Source organism: Chinchilla lanigera, unplaced genomic scaffold, assembly GCF_000276665.1.
Source record: "Chinchilla lanigera isolate Chin_1 unplaced genomic scaffold, ChiLan1.0 scaffold00026, whole genome shotgun sequence".
NCBI classification, from domain to species: domain Eukaryota; kingdom Metazoa; phylum Chordata; class Mammalia; order Rodentia; family Chinchillidae; genus Chinchilla; species Chinchilla lanigera.
Genome location: NW_004955427.1, coordinates 6,788,323 through 6,813,456, shown reverse-complemented (window position 1 = coordinate 6,813,456; position 25,134 = coordinate 6,788,323). Strand labels below are relative to the sequence as shown.

The window sequence follows — 25,134 nt, the reverse complement described above, 5'->3', positions numbered from 1 at the left end:
CGGCCGCGATCCCGCGGGGCAGAGCCGTCCCGAGACCAAGCTTGGCGTGCCCTGCAGCCCCGCCTGCCCCCGCCGCCCCCGGGGCGCGCTGTGGTCCCGCCCGGTGGCCCGTGGAGGACCTCGGCGTCCCACGCCTTGCGGACTGACGCGTCCCTCCTGCTGGCGTGCGGCGCTCGTGTTTGTGGGGTCGCTGGCCGGCTCCGCCGGGGCGAGGCTCCCGGAGGCGTTGGGGGGCGGCGGGTGCACCGCGGGGAGCGGAGCGTTGTGCGCTTCTCCAGCGGACGGAGCCCGGGGCAGCAGTAGTTGGTTGGTGTGAGTTGGCGCGTTTGGACCGCGGGAGGGACAACCCTTAACCCTTAGGGTCGTAGACCCAGATCGACCAGCGCTGCTCCGAACCTACTTCGTGTGAGTTTGGAGAGTGCGATTTCCCGGTGGCTGAAAGGTTCACTCTGGGACTCTGAGTTTTGTGGTGGGCACGAGTTACCTTGTGCTGCTTGCTGTGGGGGAGATGTTCTCCTACCCGGCTAACTTTTCTCTTGTGTTTGATTTACCTTTCAAAGCTCTAACAATCCAGATGGCAAATTCTATGAATGGCAGAAACCCTGGTGGTCGAGGAAACCCCAGAAAGGGTCGAATCTTGGGTATCATTGATGCTATTCAGGATGCCGTTGGCCCCCCCAAACAAGCTGCAGCTGATCGCAAAACTGTGGAGAAAACTTGGAAACTTATGGACAAAGTGGTGAGTCTGACTGCGCCAGTGCAAGGCCCTGTTCACCCCGCTGTGGTTCCTCCGGGTTTATTTAGACGTGCTCTTAATTCGTAATTATTGGTATGGTGACAGTCTTTTGATTTTATTACTGTTTTTCTTCTGTGCTTTGAAAAGTTGACTTCACAACAAGGGCTTGTTTTTTGTTTAACCTTTTATCATGCTCTTAAGGTTCAGAGTTCCTCTGTATGACTCAGATATGCAAAGTTTTTACCATTGGCCGCTTTTGGTGGGTGTATGGCCATTGTATGGGTTAGAGGTGTTTGTTCACTCTTATGTGAGGTTGTGTTGCTGTAAGATGACAACAGAGGATACAAAAAATAATTTAAGAAAAGTCTCTGAGAGAGCCCTTCTAGCAGTCACATGTGTAACGCTCTATTTACTGAGGAAAGCACCAAATCAGTCAAGGGAGGAAGCAGCGTTTGAGTTTCCATTTTCATATTGGAGCCTTCGTGTTCATTAAGAAACTTTGTTATTGTTAATGGTATAGGTACAGGTCCTTTTATGTACTATTCCATTTTGAAACAGGAAACCTTGTCAATTGCGTACTGTTTATTGTGAAAGGAAAATTTATGTTGGGGGTGGGGGAGCCGAGAGGATCAGAAACTTCTGCGGTTTCTGCTTGTTGCCTTTGAGATGAACTGTAATTTCACAGGGAGAAATCAAACTGGATATCAGTTCTCAGAGAAGTCCAGTTAGAAAGGCAGCCCAACGATCTTACAACGATCTACTGTAAAACTAGCTGTCAGTACTAAGTAGGATTATGAAATAAGTGCGATTAACATGTAGCTTGCTGCTTTGCAAAAATGAGCAGTTTTTGCTTCTGAAGGAGGAGCACTGTCCTGTATTTGTTGGTTAACCCTGATGGGTTTATTTCATAAATATTTGGGGCTCCTTATATGTTTAATCGAGGTAGGACTTTTGATGTCTTTCTACCTGCAGAAGTGGAAGCTTCAAAAATACTCCATTGAAACAAAGCTTTTGCAAATAGCAGGGAAGAGGGACAGAAGGGATGGGAGGGGAATGGGGAAAAAAAGAGCAAAGCACTCCATCATAGGGCTATGCCAGAGCTTCCTCTGTATTGCACGGTGGCATTCACCTTTGCTTTGGTTACCGTGTGCAAATGTAGGCTACAAAAAAGCCACTGTCCATAGTATTGGTAATACAGGAAGGTGACAAGGTCTACTTTGTTTTCTTTTATCCTCAGGGAAAGTACAGATAAGATAGGTGAGTGATGGGCCTGTTATTCTGTAGCCACTGGTGTTAAATGCAGAGCCAGAATATTTCTGCCAGATATATATCCTGACTTTGGGGATTCAGTGTGACCTATTTAAGCTTCTGCCAATTTTTATTCAAATTGTCATATTAAAGTGCTCCAGACAGAATGATGTCATGGTGTCAGAACATTGCAACGGGCTGCTTTGGGTCAGGGTTTGGTTTTAGTTTTCCGTACTTAAGAATGAGGAGTATGCTGTTGGCAAAAGTTGTATATATTTGATAGGCACAATACAAGCTGTACTTATTTTTCTAAGGTGTGCTTATTTTTCTTCCATGTGTGTATCTGGAGGTCATCCTCCTTGCCTAAATCATTGCTTGGGGGTGAGAGAAGGAATTGAAGGTTTATTCTAATTTATCTGTTACATAAGTGGTCAACAGATGGGTTAGATGATACAGAGGAGCTGTTCCTCTGTATCCACACCCATTTTTTGAGCAGTCAGACTTTGTATATTTGTGATTAGGGGTTCGAACATCAAATTAAAAAAGATTAATATAAGGAAATGGTGTACTGTGGTTACTGTGAAATCATTACTGAAACAGTAAAAATGGTGTGCCTAACTTTGGTCTTTACCTGGTGTTGCGCCTAAGTTTTATCCTGTTACCTATTTGAGCCTGAGTTATGGTAACATGGATGGCCATTTGATAGATGTCATTACTTACTTTATTAACCCTTTAGTCGGTTTAGGTTTAGCTTCCACAGCTGAGCCTGACTCACAAGGAAGTCTATTGTCCAAAGCCTCTACTTAGTGGATATGGGTCTGGGGCTGGCAAAGGGACATTAATTACTTGAGTTTCTCTCTCTGTCTTCATTATTTGTCAGAGATGAAAATGGGGAATACATTAGGGGGGTTTGTGGAAAAAGGTGACATAAATTATTATGACAGAGTTCAGTATGTTTATTTTTCTATCACATGGAACTAGAAAGGCCCTCGTGGTAGTATTTGGCGATATAATTTATTGACGTGTTTAACGCAGAAGCAGCCCCAACGTGTGTTTATCTTTTCTTATTTGCCTGTGGCGAAGGAAGTGTTCATAACAGCAATACTGTTCTGATGATTACATCAGGAACTTCATTATTAGTCCCAAACTGAATCCCTTGACACATTACCTAACTATATTTTTTGTAACTAACTGACATAGCGTGAGTTTAGCTTGCAAATAATGGAACATGGCAATTTTCAGGTTCTAACTGACTCTTCAGGACAAGGCAGGTTTAAGTGTGTAGTTAAATTTTTCTTTTCTTTAGGAAGCCTCTTTCCGAGAGCAAATCTCGAGCTATAACTACAGAGTAACTTACTTTATAACAGACAGTGGAACAGTTTTAGACTGTAAAGGAAATGTCCAGTAAGTGTGTAGTGTCACCACTTGTCATGTAATATTTAAAGTGATGAGCTGAGATTCCTGTTTGAAGTAATTGTTCTGTTTTCACAGGGCAGACTTTCTGTCCAAGGTCACTAAGAGTAGGAGAGCAGCTTCTCTGTGGAGTTCCTTGTGAAATGTAGACTGATTTGTAACAACATTAGTACCACAGAGTTAGCATGTGCAGCGGCTCAGAAAAGAACAGGAGCCTGACCCAAGGCATCCCATCGCTGGATGCCTCTTTCGTAAAGTGCTGGAACTGCTGCTCGCACATCCACTTCTAGATTCACATGCACCCAGCGTGAGCTGTGAAGTTTGTTCCAGAGGTAATACAGAAACAGGTTCTTAAACACTCAGCAGGCGTTTATTGAGACCCTAGTGTGTTCCTGCTCAGTGCCAGTTTCTAGGATACAAAGCTAGCCGAGACGAGGTTGTGCCCTTGACCTGCAGAGGAACCGGAGGACGCTGTCAGGTAATACCGCTATGTGCTATGGAAAGAGCTGTAACGCAGATTCAATGCGAGCTGTAGTGGGAGGAGGGAAGAGCCAGCTTGTTTTCCTGGCCACTCTTCCGTTTTCTGCCTTGGTTCTGTCGGACATCGCCTTATAGGGTCAGCGTCATTATCCTCGTGTTGGAAATGCTGAGGTGAGGGTAAGGAAATGATTGGTAACCAGTATGGTTGAAGTCATAATTTATTAATATGAGGTTCCTGAGTGTGGTTTTCACAAGAGTCTTAGCCAGGTGATAGAAAATAGGAAAAAAAACCAAAAAACAAAAAAACTTTCCATCTTTTACGTGCTAAATGTACCCAACTTGTGTATTTCTCGGGAAATTAGAAAATAATTAATTCATGCTAAAGAGCAAAGCAGATTGAGTACCTGCCCAAGTTTTTTTCTTGTTGTCCTTGTCATTTATTTGAAATTACATTACTGAGAGAGTTTTAAAAGCATTTAAAAATGGTGGTGCCAAATAGCCTTTTCCTGCCTTTTACCATTAGTACATTTGTCAAGTATGAAATATAATTTATTTTCTATAATTCCACTGTGATCATAATGCATTTTAGAATGTGTCAATCAGAGATGCTTAGATCACATTAAAATGATGAGTGAATTTTAAAATGATTTCCTCAGACCCCTGAAAAATAGTCCCTATGGGGTAAAACTTGGGTTTTGAATGCCAATTATTTGTGTGTTGGTTGGTTTTGAGCATCTTACCTTCCTAGGGCTTTGAAACAGGCAGCATTATTTATCTTAGTTATTACTCTTCTTACATTTCCTTTCCCTCATTAAAATTGTAGCTGAGCAGAATTCTGGGCCCTGGTAGGCTTGGATGGGGGATAGTACCAGTGCTCATTAAGTGTTAGACAACTTTGCTTACTACTGAGATAAATTTTGAATTTATTCTGAGACCATGCAGGGATCCCAAAGTTTGCTACTTATAATTTCTTAGAAAAAGCTTTATTTAAATAAATGATTTAAAGGTATCCTACTAAGATTTATTTTCCTTTATCTCTGTGATAAAAATTATGTATACACTGAAACCTTCAATTAGTAATCTTTTAACTTTTACAAAAGTTTTATTGTTTATATTTTGAGCATTTCTTTTTTTCACAAGTTGCTTTATGTACTGTCTGTGGACCTCCTTATTCATTTGTCAGATCCCAAATACAGGAAGACAGGCATTTTTAAATAAGCATGCCAACTTGAGCAGCTTCGTTGAAGGTAATAATATGTAATATAACAACCACTGTTAATTCCTACCATTTTGTTCTGAAACCCTGTGTCACTTTTATTGTTTTGTTTTTGTCTGTATTGTTGGTATAAAGAAAAACGGTGCCACACAGCTGAGTGTGATGTTGTGTTAATAAAGTGCTGCGCCGTGGTGTGTGGTAGGGGTGATGGTGCCCTGTGAGAATTAGTGCAGAACAAATCACAGAGAGGGTCCTGCTCAGGTGTTCTTAAAGGATGGTTTGGAGTACAATGAGATGGAGGGCGCGTCACCCTGAGGAAATGAGGAGGGATTGTAGAGAGAGAACGTACATGAGAGGCTCGGAGGTTCTGAGTGCTTCGTCAAAGAACTTGGACCTAACTTATTCGGTAGCCAGGCAACCGCTGATAGAAGAAGGGAGAGGGAAAAGCAGTTTCTCTTGGTATACTACTTGTTTGACTTTGAAGGTTGGAGTAAGGGAAAGAAACTGAAAGAAGGCGTAACAGTCAAGAAGAACTGCAGCAATCTGAGCAAGAGATAACACAGTTGGCCTAGAGAATTGGCAGTGGCGATAGTAAACGGTGGCTTACAGGTGGAAGGCGTTCTGGAGGTAAAACTGCAGGCCCTTGTGAGCCTTCGCCCTCAGAATGAAAGGGAAGGTGAAGTGAAAGTGACTCTTGAGGTTTTCAGCCCAGTTGACTCTGAAGGCAGTGATGCCCTTAATGTGATACAGAGCAGAGGAAGGAAGAGAGGAAGCTTGGGGCTTGGTGCCTCAGTTTGTTTTTGACCATGCTGAGTCTGATCTCCCAAGGTAAAATACATTTTGAAGTCAGAAAATTGAGTGTGCAGTTTTACAGAGCAGTTACCTGGAGAAGTGTGCAGTGTTCGGTTGATGTGTTCAGAGGCTAGCATTGCAATCTGTAAAACTGAAGAAATTTCTGGCACAGAGCAGAAGAGAGCCAAACTTAGAGAATCAAATTTTTTTTAGAGCATAGGGGCTATAATTAGATGACAACAGAAGAAAGAGAATCTTATGAAGAATAAAGATGGAAGAGGTAGAAAAAGAACTGCAATACATTGATTTCTTAGGTATGGCTTCTTTAAGAAGAGAAGATTCAAGTTCTAACAACCTAAGTAGAGAAAACCATACAAGCCAAACATCTAGGAACTCATTCCGTTTTATAATTAGGGGTCATTGTTGATCCTTACAGAATGCTTGCACAGCTGTGATGAGGCTAGATTAAATAAAGCGAGTATGTGGAGTATTTAAAAAGTGTTCTAGAATTGTAACACCTGATGAAAAGGAGCAAAATTCTGGTAGCTTGAGAATTTGCAGGGAACTGGAATTAACTCAGGGTCGTATGTGTTTGTGTGTGTGCCCGTGCGCGCGCAGGAGAAGAGCTTCAGGACGGATGCGCGGGGCTGCAGATAGAGAATGTTGTAAGATGTAGAAGGAATCCCTGGAGAGCTGGCGTTCAGGATTACGCGGTTGGACAGTCAAGCTAGGAACAAGTAGATATATGTGACTTCTACTTAGACAAGAGTGGAAAGGGGAGGTACGAGGAAGATTTGAGGGAATTTATGCATTTCATGTTACATTGTGAGGAAGTAAATTAAGATACAATATTTATAATATTAAACTATGCTTTAAAATTGCATTTCATAGAATAAGCAATATATATTTCAACCAGTCTTCTAGCAGTTAAGTCAGGAAATAAGTAACAAATTTGAAATGGAAATCTGTTCTCATCCTTTATTTTAAGATCATCTCAAATAATTCTCAGGACTTTAATTATGCCGCCACTGCTATTTTTATCCTACTATGCTTTGGCATATTTAAGATTTGTTTTTAAAACATATATTTGTAGGTTGCTAAAATGGTTCCTACAGTGAAAAATGCATTTTGATAATATACAACTAAATTTTATAGCTTTTAACATGTTAATATTTAAATATTTGTTAAGCTCACTCGTATTGTCTTTAATACCAGTTTTAAAAGGTAGTTCTTAATGTTTACCTGTAAAAGAATTGGATATTTTATCCCAAAATCTTTCCCTCAGAGCCTTTTGCCTTCGGAGGAGCTTTCCATGTCAGCTGACAGGATGGCTGGCCTGGGGTTAGACTTATTTCCTACTCAGAACATTCCAGACTTTTAAAAAAAGGGTTGCAGGAAGCATGAAGAATTTTATCTTAGAAGAACTTATAAAAGTCAGGATTCCCCCAGCAACGTGGCCAGTACCCTTTTCTTTATTGTTATACCTTTGTAGAACCTGCGGGACCTTTGCCTTTTTATGATGGAATGTACAACATAGAGGAAATAAGTATACAGTAACAAATACCGCGGAGGCTGTGGGGTCAGGGTGCGTGGGGGAGGCACGCGTCTTTATTGTTGGTAGGACTGTGAACTGGTACAACCACTGTGGAAATCAATACAGAGACTCCTGAAAAAACTAAAACAAGAAATTCTTTCTAACCAAGGTATTCCCCTTGTAGGTGTAGTCTCCAAAGAGGTAAAGACATCACACCGCAGTGGTTTATGCATACCCACGTTAGCAGCAGCATGATTTCTAATGACGCAGTCTTGCAGACAGCCTATATGCCCAGCAGATAAATAAAATGATTATTTGTATACAATGCAGTGCTCCTGTGCCATAAAGTTGGGTAAACTTGGAGTCATTTGTAGGCAAATGGATGTACCTTGAGACCATAAATTAAGTGAAGTAAATCAGAGATACAAGCTTGGCTATTACATGGTTTCTCTTTTATGAGAAAATATATAAAATGCAAATAAGAGACAGAGAATAGGAACAAAGACAGAGGAAAAATTACTGTAATCCAACATAGACAATGTATTTATAAGTGTACCTTAATTTAATATAATTGTCTGAAGTATTTTACATGTTAGGCTGTTAATTTGTGTGTATGGTAATTCACTTTACAAGAACTTATAAATACATGAATCTGCTGCTGACCGAAAAAGGAGGGGGAAGACCTGAGATGTGTTATAGGTACATACCGATTCCTCACAATGAATTGCATACTGTGGATGTGTACTGATTAAAGCAGAAATGATTGCTGGCTCGGCTCTGGCGTTGCAGAGTCCCGTAGTGTTCATCTTCTGAGAGTTAGACTACGGCACACATTTCCAGAAGAGGACTTCTCCCGGGGTTGTAAAGTTGGTAACCGGCAGCAGCAGATCCTGAGTTTGCTTGATCCTCTGCCTGCATTTCTGGTGTGAAGAGTCAAGCACACAGCTCCGTGGAGTATGAATCTTTCTCTTTCCACAGGAAGTAAGCATTTAAAAAGGGTCTTTCCCCCTTATATTTGATACTATCAAATTCTTCTCCAAGCTCTGTTATCTATAAGGAGGTTTATTCAGTAATGACAGGGGTATTCTATGTGTGTATTTCTTATAAAAAGTCTTTATTTTGTTCGTCTCCACCCCGTCTCTTTTCCTCTGTCACATCTGCTTTATGCAGTGAGAAAGATAAACCAAGAGGAACACAAGCACGCATTCCACCTCTAAGAAAGTTGCCTTCTCCTTTGGAAGAAAGATAGTGAACAGTTGAATACCTGGCTGATATTTTAATCATAACTGCTTGGTTTGCTAGTGCTTCTTATGTCAGGCTTCTGTGAGAATCAGAAAGGAATTGGTAGTTTTCTCCTTATCCTACCATGTTTAATATTGAACTCAGGTTCATTCTATTACATTGGTAACTTGCACATTCTAACTTTGTTTGGCTCAGTTCATACACTATAAAGAAGAGTTGTGTTATTTTATACTTTGCTACATGTTTTAGACATTTTATGTTTTTATCTACTCATTGAGTTGCTGAATTAAAGTAGAGAGGACCCAAAGTATGTTTAGATGCTTTTTATGATAGTGACATACTTTTTTTTATGGTGCTAAGATATTAAACCCACGGTCCTGTGTATGCTAGCAAACTCTCTACCACTGAGTCATGCCTCTGCTTCCTTATAATTAAGATACATGTTTATGTAACTGGAGCAAGAAACCTTTGATAACATTTATAGCAGGAGAAGGCTTTTCACATTATCTTTTTTTAAAATGGGGTATTTGGGGGGCTAGGGATTTAGCTTAGGGTAGAGTACTTGCCTAAGTCCTTACTCCCCAAATATGAGACCTTGGATTTGCTCCTCAGCACTACAAAGAAATGAAAAATACTTACATGAGATATAACATGGTAAAAATAAAGGTTTCATTTTGAGAGTGTGTGCCTTGATTAATATAACTGAATGGTGTATGAAATGAAGTGTGTTTTGGAGTGAAAGTCTTTTACAGTATAGACACTATTCTTTATGTTAAAATTTCCATTTTGTATTGTAAAATTTCTTGCATATTATTTCAGGAACTGGCTTGAACCTTTTTTGCAAGGAAGGTGTTAATTGATACAATACTTCTTTAGTACCTTTTGGCTGGAAATTTTAAGGCATAGCCAGAAATCTCTTTAAATGCAAGGTTATTCTAAGAATTTTTAATGGCTTTGAAAATTCTTATAGCAATAGTAAATCCTGTGTTTATATCTATACTTTTGCTTTGATATGGTGGAGTGTGTGTGTGTGTGTGTGTGTGTGAGTGTGTACTTACGGGCTATGTGTGTGAATAGTTATATATTTATTGAAATACATGTGTAGTATATATGTGTTAAACATACATTCTTATGTATTTGAAACAGTGCAGAGTTTGTATACAGAGAACATCTTAAAATTTTTTGAGTAACATTTATGTACAAAAGTCACTTGTGATACGAAGAGTTCCTGATTCTGAAGTCTGAGCATCAGGGTTCTGAGCAGTAGCCGTACATGCTTGGCTTTGCTTTTAGTACTATATTATCATGTCAGAATGAAGAAGCTGCTCTTCATGATTTCCCCATCCGCTTTAGGACTTCAGAACCCTTTGAGTCAGTGACCCTAATGGAATTTTCAGTCTAATTCTGGTACAGTTTTGGCTACTAGTTAAAAAAAAAAGAGTTGTATATTAGTGCCCTAAGAAGTTCACAGTTGTATAGCGTGGCCGCAGCTTGATTTCTCTGTGACAGCTCCTCTGTGGGGACCAACTTGCATTCTAGGGAGCACGTAGCTATTCCTAGCAGTGGTCGAAGGCATTTGAATCTGAACTTCAACCTTGTTACCTTGATTTTTCTCCTTAATATACTATTTTTGGAAAAGCACCTTTTATTTTCCTGGATTTTGCAGTTCCTTGGGCATAGCAGATACTCAATAAATATTTATTGAGTGGATTTGAATTTGACCTGCTTAGAAATCGTAGTGCTGGTGTAGGTCATTCATTTTCGGCAGAAGCTCTCATAAATCATAGGGCTTAATAGTAATCCAGTCGATGAACTGTGCGTAGTAGCTCAGCGTTGTGCACTGCGCTTTGAATGTGTAGCCTACAGAGCTTATGTAGGTCTCCTGTGCCGCTTATCCACAGCCTTGCCGCGGGCTTACTGCTTAGCCTGGTACATTTTTGTTTGCAATTTTAGGTATGTTCTTATTGGAGCGCTTGTGAATATGAGTGAAATGCGACTTTTCTCCTACAGCACTTTGTAATCTCCTCCCTTGCAGCCCTAAATCACCCTGTAATACTTCCTTAAGCCACTGGCTTTCCGACTAGGCAGCTCCTTGAGGGCAAGTCTGTGATTTATTTCTCTCCGTATTCCCCTCTACTGACACAGTGCCTGACTAGAAACTTTTGTGAATTAAGAAATGGGTCCTGAAGTTCATGTATATTTGCAAATGTAATAAAATTAAAATGGAAATGAGTTTAGAAGGGTCCATTAATTATATGCATAATTCTAATTAAATTGTGATATAGTTAGAAAGGCAGCCTGAGATTTAGAAGATGCAGGCTTTGTGTGTTGGAGGAATGATTTTTTAATAGTCTCTTAATCTTTGTAGGTCTTAGTTTCCTTAACTGTAAAAGGGGGGATTGGATGGGATCTTTGCTAAGATCCCTTAGAGCAAGAATTACATTACTCTTAAGTTAATTATAGAGAACTAGGTTTCTTCTGCCAGACTCTGTAAGGCAAGAAGTATATTCTAGTCATCTATAATTTCCTGGCACTAAGCTCAGTACCTGGTGTACAGTAGTTATTCAAGCAGTCTTACCCAATAAAGTAATACAGTCCCACATGGAATTACAAAAAAAACCTGAGAGAAACTTTTTATGAATTGGTTAAAAAATTCACTAGTGGAAGAAATGCATTTGACACTGCCTTGTCCCTTAACTACAAGTTAATAATTTATCAGCCTGTACGACATTGGACATGTTCCTGAAATTAAACCGTACTGTAGGAAGTTGGTGGCAGTGTTCTTGAAATTTCTGTGTACTCATGAGAGTATCTCCTGCATGAAAGAGGTGTAAAACCATGTCACACTTCAGGCAGGATTTGTTTAAATCATTGACAGTTGGAACTTCATCAGTCTTTAGGGCAGAATAAGCATCTCTGAGCATGTCCATGTGTCACAAAAATAAAAAACAGGAGAAAAACTTTATCAGTGCTTTTAATTGTACTTTATAAATATTTGATATTTATTATAATATCAAATATTATAAATGAGAAGCCATCCTCTCTTTCCAAGAAGTTGCTTGAAAATCAAAATAATTAAACCAAGCCTAAACTTTCAAGTTAGCAATTTGAATTCAATTATGAAAACAGAGGAAATGATGCAGTTGAACTATTTATACAAAATTGTGTGTGTGCGTGTGTGTGGTGTGTGTGTGTATTTTTTCCCACAGTCAGTCAGCTTACCTTTTATATGTTTATTAGTTATGTTCCCTGTGCTAAGCAGTTCTGTTTTTGGCACTGTGTGCAAAGCGGAAGAAGATGTAACACCATGCTTAATGTAAGAATTGGTTGTCTTAAAGTCTGACGCTTGGTGATTTGAGCCAGATCCCCTCCCAACACCCCCAACACACACACACACACACACACACACACACACACACACACACACAGAAAGCTACAGTGATTTCTTAAAAGTAGTGAGTAGAAGTGTTCTTGTTTCATTTGTTGTTTGTGTAATTTACTGTATTTGTGGTCCTTGAGACTATTACACTTCAGCTGTTTTCCATTTGTCCTAGGGTCTTTTACGATTACCCAGGGATAGGTCCATGTTTTGTGAGAACACAAAAAAGTACAAATGCAAAATATGGTATGAAAGTGAATTGTCTCAAGAATGAGAAAAATTCACTACAAAGTGTAAATCTTAAAAAGCTGATAAATCTGCAAATTCCAGTGAAATAGTCTAGATTCGGTTTGGGGTCTGCACATTTTATGTTAGATTCTTCTCCGTTCTCCGCATCCATTGCAAGTGCTCAGCACCGTGAGATGCGTTCATGCTGCTGTTTAAACAGGATCTTCTGGCTCCGCACCATGGCGTCTGAAGTATCCCTGAAGATGTTGTTTTTTCTAATTGTAATTTTTTGTTGTTGTTGTTGTTTTTGGTACCGGCAATCGAACTCATGACCTCAGGCTTGCCAGGCAAGCACTTACGCCACTGAGCTATTTCCCTGGCTTTAATTGTAATTTTAAAAGAATTTTTATTGTATATATTTAAGATATACAGTGTGATATTTGTATATATGTAGTTGTAAATAGTGAAATGATTATATTCAAACGAAATAACATGTCTGTTACCTTTTGTTTTGAGACAGGAGCACCTAAAATCCATCTTCCTAGCAACATTTCAGTGCACAACACAACACTGCTAGCTATAATTCTCATGCTGTACATTAGATATTTAGACTTGTTTATCCTACCTAACTGTAACTTTGTACTCCTACACCTAATTCTCTCCACTTCCTCCCTGGCCCTGGTATTTTACTTTTTGTTTCTGCTTACTTGACTTTTAAAAATTTTAGTTCTTTATATAAATGAGATCATGTAGTGTTTCTTTCTGTGCCTTGCTTATTTCAGACTGCTGACATTAATTTAAATATTTACAGAAGTGACTGCCTGCCTCACATGTAACTTCCGCTAAACACAATATAAGAATTTTATCTCTCAAGCCAGGCAAGTTGTCTTAGGCCTATAATCCCAGCACTCAGGAGGCTGAGGCAGGAAGATCATTGTGAGTTTGAGGCCAGTCTGTGCTACATAGCAAGATTCTGTCTTAAAAACCAAAACCCAACCCAACCCAGCCCAAACCAAACCAAAACAAAAAGTATTTCCAACTCAACTTCCCATCAGCCTGCTGTGAGAAATGACCTTGGCCACTGCAGTACCACCCAACAGTTTGGAAGTTAAGTGTCATAAAGGGAAGTCATACTGGAAAAGGGCACAAACTTCAACTCGTTGGGTTTAAAATATCTTGCACTTAAAACTTTTACAAAAGGATGTAGGATGCGGGCTTTCGAAGAGGGCCATCTGTGGGAATGACCCAGAAGCTTACTTCTCTCCCCTCAGTAAATGTACTTTCAGGTGTAGATTTAGTGTGTTGTACGAATGTGCAATGTTAACACAATGTCTGCTCTTGTGCAAATACTGAAGATTTCATTTTAAAAAAAATTAATTCTTGGGTTCTTGGTGCTCTTGTAGTGGGGGTAAAAGGAGCGGGGCTTGTTTATTTTCGGCGGATCACACCACCGTCCAGAAGTGAACACAGCGCTAGTTGAATTGCCCTTTTTCTGTTGGCGCGAGGTATTTTCAGCTCTGTGCGCAGTCCCGAACGCCCCAGCGATCGGGCACCACCTGACGGACGGGCGGAACAGTTCTGCTCTGCATGCTATGGGCCCTCTAGACATGGGGCGAGGTGGAACAGACTCATTCTGACCCTACACCATTTAACTGCTTAATAACTCAGTTGTTACAATTCCACCTCTTCGTTCTGTCCTCCTGGGGGTTCAGAAACGATATGCCAAAACAGAGAACTTTGAACTGTGAGTTCAGTGTAGTAAAGTAGTGTCTAAATGTGAGGCTTCGGTTGCCTGCAGAAAAAGGACATTCCCTCATTTTTGTTCAAAACCGCAGTGCCGTACTGTGATCCGCACACAGTGGCCAGCACACGTGGCTTCTGCTGGGCTCTGCGCAGCGGGACGCTGGGGAGGAGGCCGTTCAGATGTCTGGGACTGAGATACGGGCGTGAGGCAGAAAAGCCGGCATAGGAAGACAAGACGGGGGGAGTTGCTTATGTTAAGAAAAATGTGAATATTTGCACTTGTCATCTGGAGTTAGTAACTTACGATCATATGTCATGAAAAATGAAGACATAGTCATAATTCCATTCGTTTCTCATTTAGCTGTGAAAGGAAATAGTATGGTTCATGTACAAATACTTTATTTTTGTCTTTGTTTTTAGGTAAGACTGTGTCAAAACCCCAAACTCCAGTTGAAAAATAGCCCACCGTATATACTTGATATTTTACCTGATACGTACCAGCACTTGCGACTTATCTTGAGTAAATACGATGACAACCAAAAGCTCGCCCAACTGAGCGAGAATGAGTATTTTAAAATCTACATTGACAGTCTAATGAAAAAGTCAAAACGAGCTATAAGACTTTTCAAAGAAGGCAAGGAGAGGATGTATGAAGAACAGTCACAGGACAGGTAAGGACGTTTCCGATTTTGTAAACAGAGGTCATCTATTTGTGTTTTGCCTCAGAGTTGGCACACGTGTCACCGTGCTTCCTTTCAGGGGAATAGCATTCGCTTTATGTACTTTTCCTGTTAAGTTTTATATAAACTTATGATGATGGCTAGTTCATAAGACAATATTATTTTTCTAATAGACTTTCATTTTAGGGCAGTTTCAAGTTCACAGGAAAATGGCTCAGAAAATAGAGTTCGCTGTACCCAATCTTGCTTATAAGCAGTTTCTCCAGTTCACATCTTGCATTAGTGTGGCATATTTGTTAGAGCTGCTGAACCAAAATTGGTACCTTGTTATCAGCTGAGGTCTAGAGGTTGTATTAGGGTTCGCTGTTTTTGTTTTATGGTTCTCTGGCTCAGAAATGTATAATGTCATCTACCTACCATGGCAGTGACAGGAAGAACAATGTCCCGTCTGAAAAGTGCCCTGTGTGCTACCTCCGACTGGTCCCTTTCCAGTGTCCCCTCCTCCTGAAGCCCAGCGGCCGTTGATCTTTGGCTGTGTCTGTAGTTTGCTTTCTGCAGATATCATACAGTCTAACTTTTTCAGACTGGCTTCTTTTACCTAATATATGTTTAAGGTTCCTTTATGTCTTTCATAGCTTGGTTGCTCATTTCTTTAGGTTACTGAATAAAAACTCCATGGTATGGGGGCTGGGGATTTAGCTCAGCGGCAAAGTGCCTGCCTGGCAAGCACAAGGTCGTGACTTCGGTTCCCGGTACCGGAGAAAAACCAAAACCAAAAAAAAAAAAAAAAAACTCCATGGTATGGTTAGAGTATGGTTTTTTCTTCACTTATCTATTGAAGAGCATCTTCGTTATGTCTAATTTTGGCAATTATGTATAAAGGTGTTATAAATATTTGTATGTCTAATTTTGGCAATTATGTATAAAGGTGTTATAAATATTTGTGTGCAGGTTTTTGTATGCTCTTAAGCTTTCAACTCATTTGGATTGTATAATGGAAAATTTAGTTATCTAGGTATATAGACTGTAAATATTGTCCAAACAACCATAGCCAGAACAGATAAAACTATTAAATGGAAACACAGAAAAACACCTTTGCTAAGGGTTAAGTGCTGTAAATGTTTTACATATATAAAATTTGCTTCTAAATTAGTGATGAACTCTAACATACTTATAACGTACTTATACTTAATTGTGTAAGTGTGAGCTCATCACTTAATATTCTTAGACCACACTGTACATACATCTTGAGGGTGGTGAATCTTGTTGCCTTTTAATATTAAAACTCTTAAGACTGTGCAGAACCACCAGCCAGAATTCGAATTGCCACAACTTTCTAGAAGTATAGTAAAGAAATATCATAATGGTTGTTTATTCTTACAGGCTTTCATGATGACCAAAGTTATGGAAAACCAGGTGTTTATTTAAAAACTTTCTTCTCTTTGTAGTCCTACTACTGATTAATAAAACAAGGTTTTTTAATGTGTGTGTATAATACTTATTCAAATTTACTATCCCTGGGGTTCTTGATGATTCCGTCAGGCAGTTCATTAAATTTTACTTTATAGGGTATCAGGACCTTCTAGGTCTAGGACTTTGAGTACAAGCAACGTTTTAGTTGCATGTAGTAAGAACTGGTAAACTTGAATCCAACTTCTACATTTTCCATAGAGACATGAAACACTTCCTACTCATATATATTTTATAATTACCACTAATTTACAAATTTTAATAGTTCTGCCTTTTTATGAAGCATTTCAAGGAGACTTTTCTGGAAGTTGATTGTGTATGGGTTTTCATAGACAGTGATAGATCATGTAATGTTGGCTGATCATAAGGCAACTCTATAAATTCTTCATGTTTATGTCTTTGTCTTAGGTGTCTGTGTGAGTTTTTTCATTCTTTCCTAAATTCAAACATAATGTAGAATTTGTTAGTTAGTTAGATTTTACTATAATCTAATTCACATTTTCTGATGGTGTTCTTTGGCCAGCATTTTTAATGCAAAGCTTATGTTAGGTAATTGTCTTAGTTATTTTTCTTATTGCTAAGACAAAATACCCAACACCCAGAAGTTAAGAGAGGGAAGGTTTAATTATCTCATGATTAGCGGTTATGAGGTTAAGTCACAGCCCATAATCAGCTGGCAGCAAGGCAGGGTGTCTCTGCAGACGAACCACACAAAGGAGAAACAGTTAATGACAGGCAGAAGCTAGCAAAAGCAAGTAAGCAAAGCAAGCAAGCAAATGACCACAGCTCTTTCTATCCTTGATATCTTAGCCAGGCTACTTAGGGCAGGTAGCACTCATGCCCTAAATCCTAGCATCCTTGACCCTGGCTTTGCACCATGAATCAGTCACACACTGTAGATCCAGCCACCTCTGTAAAAGCCCCATCTATGATGGCATGAGGCTTTAAGGGAACATTGAAACACAAATCATAACAGTAATTGTCTAATCATAATTCATAATAGTGCTTCATTCTTAGTATTGTAAACTTTTGATTTGTAGCAATATAGTTGTGCACACTCATTCCAGAATTCCCTGAGGATTCTAAAGGTAGACTGCCCTAAAATGTGCTGTTGCACATGGAACTCTGGCATTTTGCTCTGTGGAACGTAACACAGTTATTAGAATGTTCGCATGGTGCTTAGGAAGCCCAGTATATCATTGAGTAGAATGACTCTGCCGAACATGTAAGACACATTAAGTATTGGTAATGTTATAAATTCTTGGAGTAATCTTTCCATTCTGCATATAACTCAGGGGTATTAGTATTACTAAGCTAAAATTGAAGGATAGTAGAAATAGTAATTTGGAGTTCATTGACTAAACCAGCATTGCGTCAAGTGATTTTGCGCTTTATTAGGAAAATTTTGCTGGTTGAGTAGATGAATCAAGATGTGTAATGTTACCGCACCTGTGTTGTACCGATCTTAAACTTCTTTCTGAACTTATTTTACAGTTAAGTGTAAATGGAAAAAAGTTCAAGTGTTCTGAAACTGGCTCTGCTTTAATTGATTGCCGAAGAATCACCTGAGTTTTTAAAGCTGTTCTCCTTAAAATTAATTTGTGTTAAATATAATAAGTAGAAAAATAAAATTTAAAAAATAAATAGCGCTCAATATATTTCCTAGTTACTCAGGTCCTGTGGAAGGAGTGAGACAGAAATTGTAGTCAGAGAAATGTGAAATAGACAATAGATAAATGCTGAAATAGACATTTAAGGCAGAGTGGAGACCTGCTTGCGCATGGGCAGAGCAGTGAGCTCTTGCAGAGGAAGCGCATCGCAAGGCTGTGTGCCGCTCTGACTGTGAGCAGTGACCCTCCTTCTCGTGCAGCACTTTTCCGTATGGCTCTTATCTGTTCACTTTATTTTTTGAGCAAGCAGCTGAACCTCACATTGAATGGGTGCTTCTTCAGCTGAGTGTGTAGAGCGTTCTGAGCTGGCGTCCCTGAGAACAGCGATTCAGTGATCTCTGGCGCACGCCAGGTTTGCATGTGTAGCAGGGTAAACGGATGAGTGAACATGTAGAAAAGTCTTGTTTGAGGGACAAGGAGAAACTGTGTGTCATTGCTTTTTGGTGGTGAACGTCAAGATGGATGTGAAGACAGTTACTGGTGATATTTGAGGTGTCTTTCTTCTATGTGTCATCAGTTGGCCATTTTAATGGTAATATTTATTCTTTCATCAGAAAATGACGCATCGATCCGTGCTCAGCAGGGCCTGGTGGTGGACACCTGTAGGTGATGGTCAGAGGTTACTTAGAATTTTCAGAGTGGCTTCAGGGAACAGGAACTGTAACTGCCCATCCCCCAGGACTACCCACAGTTGGTTTCACCACTGAAACAAAACCAGAAGTCAGCCTAGGTGCAGAAACGTACCTCTGCATTTATCATGCTGTGAAGAAAATGAAGGCTTTTAAAAATGTATGCTGGAGAGAAAAAAATGAATGTTGTCTTATTAATATCATTTTAAAGCCCCTGGTTCATTCTTTGTACACCAGTCATGTAGAAGACAAATTAACTCCTAGACAAAATGGGCTGTATGTATGCGTGGGGGTGCAAGTTTCACACAGAGCTCTTCACACTGAAGAACATGTAAGAGAACATTACGCCAGCGTAGAAAACAGTGCTTATAGAAGACCAGGCTGTATTTGAAATTCAAGACAAAACAAGGCAAAGCAAAACATTAGGCAAAGCATGGTTCTCCCGGTGACCTGGCTATCTACAGAAAAACTTACACAATGCTATTTATTAAGGTCCCTTTCCCCTTGAAGAACAGTACACCATTGGCTTGCTGTTCATACCTGTGTTGTAACTGGAAGCAAGATTGTTTTGGAACTGATATATTAAGGATGCATAGTCGTTATTAGACCAGAGGAGGGGAGGAAGGGGGCGGGAAGGGGCTGTAAGGACGGATGATCGGGGGTGGCAGGTTTTGTGCACTGAAACTCCCCTTCCCTCAGAAATGTGCAGCCGCAGGTCTGGTTGGCAAGAGTCGTGCTGGGAGGGATGACTAGTGTGTCACGTGCGCGTGTGACTCTGCCAGGTGGAAGCCATATTCTCCGTAACCAGCGTGTACTAATAACGATGCTGAGAAACACCTTCACAGATTTATGCAGCTGTTTGAAAAATATACGAGAAGATGCTCAAATACAAATAACTGTATGTGTATATCTGTACACATTAATTTTTATCAAAAAAACAAAAAGGTAAAGCCACAAAAAGCCAAAGCAGCAGCTATAAAAAACACAAAGCCAAAAAAAAAAGAAGAAAAGCCACAAAGCCAGAAACAAACCCGCCTGCTTTCTTCCTGTCCTGATGTGGACATCATACTTTGGACAGAGAATAATGTATTAATCAACACGATTGAATCTGTGTGAACACAAACATATGCAGATTGCATGGTGGTCAAAGTAGTTTTTCCTCAAGAGTTTTCAGTTCTTCCTATGCAGAGGTTGTCCTGTATGTACAATTTGGACTTGAAAAAGTAGTTGAAATAATCGGTAGACCTCACAGAAGAATGGCCCAGCTTACCATGCGCATTAAACACCGCATCTTCCCGTAGTCAGTTTGGCGTGTTGTGAGAAAAAGTGCTGCGCACTCAGTGTGAGGGTTTGCACTCGAGAAACCTCGCGGTCCCACGCCATTTCTTCTGGTGTTCTTTGTAACTTTTGTTGCTTTCTGATTCCAGTTTACACTTTGCAGTTCTGAAGTTACTCTCTGGCTATTCACATTATTTTCTTCTCGGACATTTCAGCGTGAAAAGGTGAAGAGCTCATGTTCTCAGATTTAATGTTGCTCCTGGCATGTCAGTGTATTTAATCCTTTCTCCAATCCAGGGGTAGTTTCTAGTGCGAATACTGTCTTTGTTCTCATATTCCTTATTTGCAACTGAATTAATCTTAGGGAGATTTTTGTACGCCTTCCATTGTATGAAATTCCTAATATTTAATGACATTCAAAAGAAAATGGTTTATATTCCTTTAAATAATTTTGCAAATGTGAAAATTCCTCAGAAGACTGGAACTACAGGTTCTGTATGGCCCCGCTGTTCCCCTTCTTGGTATCTTCCTGAAAGAATTAAAGGCATCACACCACAGTGACATATGCACACCCGTGTTTACAGTGGCACAGTTTGTAGTAGCTAAAAACAGCCGAAATGCCTGTCAACCAATGAAAGGAAAAAGATTTTTTAATATACAATGGAGTACCACTCAGCCATAAAGAAGGATAAACTTGAGACATTGCTAGGTAAGTGGAACACACCTTGAGACCATACTACTCATAAGTGAAATAAATTGACACATGTTTAAGTACTGCATTGTTCCTCTGGAATGAGAAACCAAAAGTGTAATAAGGACCAAAATGTACAGTAGATGTTGTGAACTAGGAAGAAAATTTCAAATGGGGCGGGGGCTTAGGGAGAATGGAGGGGGAAAGGAAGGATGGGAAAAGAAGAAAAGGAGAAAAGAAGGAAAGAAATGGAAACAAAGCTTTTGTAAATAAGGAGGATAGACAGAGTTGAAGGAAAGGTAGGAAAATGGAAAAAAAAAAACAGCTTAACCTCATCTTTCTAGTTATCTTTTTTTTGTTTGCTAGTATTGAAAATTACAATTATTTTGTATTTCATGAGAACAAGGGACAAATTTCAGTTAGAAAGTGTGATTTCTCAATAAATCAAAATAGGCTGTAACAAGCATGTTAATATATTCAGATGCTATTTAAATTGTTTTATATTTGTATTCTAGGATTTTTTTATTTTAAATGAAGAATAGAGCAATTAAAATATTAAGTTTTGATATTCCAAAATAACAATATGTAACTTAGATTCAAAAGTCAGGATAGGATTCAGAAGTCTAGTAGGATTCAGCAGTGTGTCTGCCCGGTAGGAACTAGAATTTTTTTTATTTTATTTTTTTATTTTTTTTAGCAAACTTGGACATAGTTTTGCAATTGGTTTACCATAAATGAATAAAAAGTCCATTTAATCCTGATGTGAATATTTCCATGCATATGTCAAGCATCTGAGAGATCTGAATAGACTTCTCTAAAATTCGGAAATGAGAGGGGCTCATTTCTTGAGCATGCCGAGAAAGCCCAGGCCACAAGAAAGTTATTTAGACAAATGTTTCCTCAGTTAAACAAAGGGCTCCTGTACGAGGGAGCAGGTGAGGGCTTGCAGACTCTGGCTCTTCAGGGCTTCATGGCCCTGTGTATTTGGCTAACTGCACCCGTGCTGCTTTGTTAACCAGATACAGAATCATTTTCTTGTTTTTGTTTAAGTGAAGAATGGAAAGGTTTTGTTTTAGGTCAGTCGTTTTCTTTGGGGTATATATTTTTCAAAATACACAAGAGAACAAAACTAGCTGCTATTTAAAATGAATTCCACTGGGTTTTAAAGAATTAATAAAATGATTACATGTACTCCTTTATATGCTGTTTATTTTTTTACTTATTCTTAGCCCCTGCCCCAAAGAGATTCGATTCAGCCCCTAACTCCTGCTAGTCTTAGTTATTAAAATTTTATTAGTGGGACTGGGGATTTAGCTCAGTGGCAAAGCGCCTGCCTGGCAGGCGCAAGGTCGTGAGTTCGGTTTCCGGTACCAGAGAAAAACCAAAAAGAAAAAAGAAATTTATTAGCATTAGTTTTAATTCCTTCCAAATAATACATCATGCACACATAGTATTTTTATTTTGAAACTGGCCAAATTTTATGTAGATTAGGGTTTATTAAATGTTTACAAATCCCCAGATAACCATTACGTGGTAAGACATTATAAGCAAACCTACAAGGGTCAAGTGAATCTGGCTTTGTGGGTGAATACCTTTTATGTTTCTCAGTCTTAAAGCAGCTTGTTAAAATGGGTGTTTTCCTTTCAGTAAATATCTGGTGACATTCAAATTTGATAATTAAAATCTAGAAGCACTTAGGGTAGAATGCCTGTGTTTAGTCGCATAACAGTTCTCCCACAAAGAAGGTTGATGAATGATGTCTTTCAAGTGGCAGATTTGTTATTTAGTTAGAGAAAGCTCCTTTGGCAGTTTCTTATAAAAGTAAATTAAGATCTGTTTATAAAACATACAGGCTGCAGGAATAATCTAGCCTGGAATATCTAGCCTGAGACAAGTCTTATTTTTTAGTGATTTCATGAAGAAGTGGAATTTCCAAGAATACAAGCAGATTAGCATTCAGCGTTAATTGGGTAGGGTGTAAAATAGTACTTCTCTCTTGCAATTTTGAAGTAGAGTATTTCTGAGGTATTTAGTTTTTAAATTTTTTATATCAATCTTTGTCTCCTTAAACTTAAACTTACTGAGCATGAGTTTTGGTTTGAGTGACATTTGTGTATCACCAGTATGCTAATTGTACCACAGTAAGCATATGAGTCCTTAGATAAGATACCCTTTATAGATTAAGATAATAGACATTGAGGCCTATCATGTCTCATAGAACCACTGAAGAACTGATTAAGTAAAATTTCAATGTATTATTGAAACGTGTTACTTTAAATACCTGACCATGTGATTGTAATACACCACTTTCTTTTTTTTTTTTCTCCGGTACCGGGAACCGAACTCACGACCTTGCGCTTGCCAGGCAGGCACTTTGCCGCTGAGCTAAATCCTCAGCCCCGTAATACACCACTTTCATGACTGTTGCTTCAGATCACTGTAGCAAAGTATCAGCAGCTGGCTGCCTGGTTAAGCAAGGGAAGTTTATTGTCAGAGTTCTGGAGATTGGAATTCTGAAGTCAAGATGTCATCAGGGCCGTACTCCAAGCCCCCAAGGGAAGCAGGTGATGTTTTCATTTTTCTTCTAGCTTCTGGGAGTGTCATGCATTCCTGGGCTTATAGCAATGGGCCTCCCATTTCCCCCGTGTCACCACGTGGTGTCTTTGACTCTGGATGTGTCTGCTGAAGTTTCCTCTCAATAAAGACACCAGTTATAACCCCCTGGTCTTCTCATCATTGCATCTGCAGAGACACTGTTTCCAAATAAGGTGACACTGACAGATAGGTAACATCTCCTTGGAGTACACGGTTCAACTCATAATAGTGAGCAAATATGGCAGTATAAAATTTATGCTGTGGAGAGGGAGAAGGTTGGAACTGTTTAGAGTATATGTCAGTAAAGTGAGAAAAGTTTTGCTTGGATCAGTATAATGCCAAACAAAATTACTTGAGAAGCATATGTAGAAATGTTCCAATTTTTATAATCGTTTTTGGGGGGGCTTCGAGTTTATACTAGAATAAAACATGGATTTATTAATTTTTATGTTTATATTGAAAAATATGGTGAATTCAACAATAATAAATGTCATATATATCAGTAAATACTTCATTATATTAATTTTAATGCATAAATGCTGTCTCCAGAAAGTTTTAATGATCTATATGTGTATTTAATTAAAATTTGTAATATGGGTAGCCCTTATTATCCATGGACTGGGATTTTCTGTTTTGTTCCTTTATTTTGCGACAAGCTCTGGAGGATTAATTAAAATAGTTACTTGTCAGTTACATCATCATCATTAAATCTGCTTACAGTGTTTTCTCTTTTGCAAATAAAGAAGCAGGAATTATTTTTCCTGTTGGTGGCATAGAGAAAACTACCACATTCATACTGTGTCTTTAATATTAAAATACAAATATTATAATAAGTGTTATTTCAAATCAGACTTTAGGGACTCAATTTAAGCATTTCGGTTTAAACAAGAGTAAATTACTATTTCTAAAAGTGGCCAGTCGGATGGGTTAAACCAGACAGAGGTCGACAAACTATGCAGAGTCAGATAATAAATATTTTAGACTTTGCCAGATGGTCTCTGGCAGCCTGTCACCTGTGTCCTTGTCCTAGGAAGGAAACATAGTGTGTAACTAATTGGCGTGGCTGTGTTCTGATAAAACTTTATTTTCAAAAACATGTGCCTGACTAAATTTGGCCTCTGAACTATAGTTTATTTGAACATATCTTACTGGATAACTTGGCTTTCAGGTTGATTTCTTTAAAATATATATTGTCAAGAATTGTGAAGAATCTGAAGTTGACTTGCCATACCTTCATAGATGCAGCCAGAAGACAGGAAGGTCTTCTGATCAGAGAAAAAAGATTTAGTCACAGAAACAGCATGAGACAGAGTCTCATTATTTTTGTCTGACCCCAAGTCGAGAAGTACGTGTACAGTGTTTTACCTTCTGGAAGAACCTCAAGCCTGGGGAATCTCAGTCTGTATAAAGGGCAGTAAATTTGCCCTGGAAGAAGACGTCCTATTTTTTGTGCTGGACAGTAAACTTTCTCTTTGTTCCAGAGGGAGGGACTTTTGGAATCATCTTAGGCTGCTTGCTGTATAAATGTTTCTGAAAGGATAGTGGTAAACAAAACCAGTCAGATCTGTCACAGAAGGCAGAAATGTAAAAGACTCTTCCCTGAATATGTATATTCATTTCTTCCTTAAAAACCATAATTGTGTTTTAAATTCTAAGTTTTGATTACTAGTTAACTACAGTTACTGTGAGCACTCTTTTGGATTGTTAGTAAGGCCTGTTAAGACTTATATCTAGATGTTCTCCAAAGCCTCTTGTGATCATAGGTGGAACTTTTCAGAGGTGGCTGGATTTTGCATGATGCTGAGATTAAGGGTGTGATTCAAAAATGGATTCAGACCGTGATGGTAGGATTAAGGGTGCCCCACCCTTGGTGTGAGTGCTACCTATCCTAAGGGTGTATAACCTGTATAGAATATAAGGGGCAGAAAGAGGGCTACTGTTGGCCTGCTTGTTGCTTGCTGCTTCCTTGCTGCTCTGCTGCCTTCTGCCCACCATGGACTGTTTTCTACTCTGTGATGCCCCTCTGCCATGTCACCCTGCCTTGGAGCCAGCTAATTGTGAACTGAAGCCTCTACAAACTGTGAACTAAATAAACCTCCTACTTTAACTT

The 25,134-nt window shown here is 39.2% G+C and overlaps 1 protein-coding gene across 1 annotated transcript in view; it reads left to right on the top strand.

Annotated features, from left to right (window-relative positions):
• Window positions 1-560: 560 nt before the first annotated feature.
• Cblb (Cbl proto-oncogene B, E3 ubiquitin protein ligase) overlaps window positions 561-25,134 on the top strand; it is a gene marked incomplete at its 5' end in the record, with an annotated part of 211,246 nt that continues 186,672 nt past the window's right edge. Inside the window, 2 exon segments of the mRNA XM_013515156.1 lie at window positions 561-739; window positions 14,432-14,682. Of these exon segments, the coding sequence (XP_013370610.1) occupies window positions 575-739; window positions 14,432-14,682 (416 nt within the window).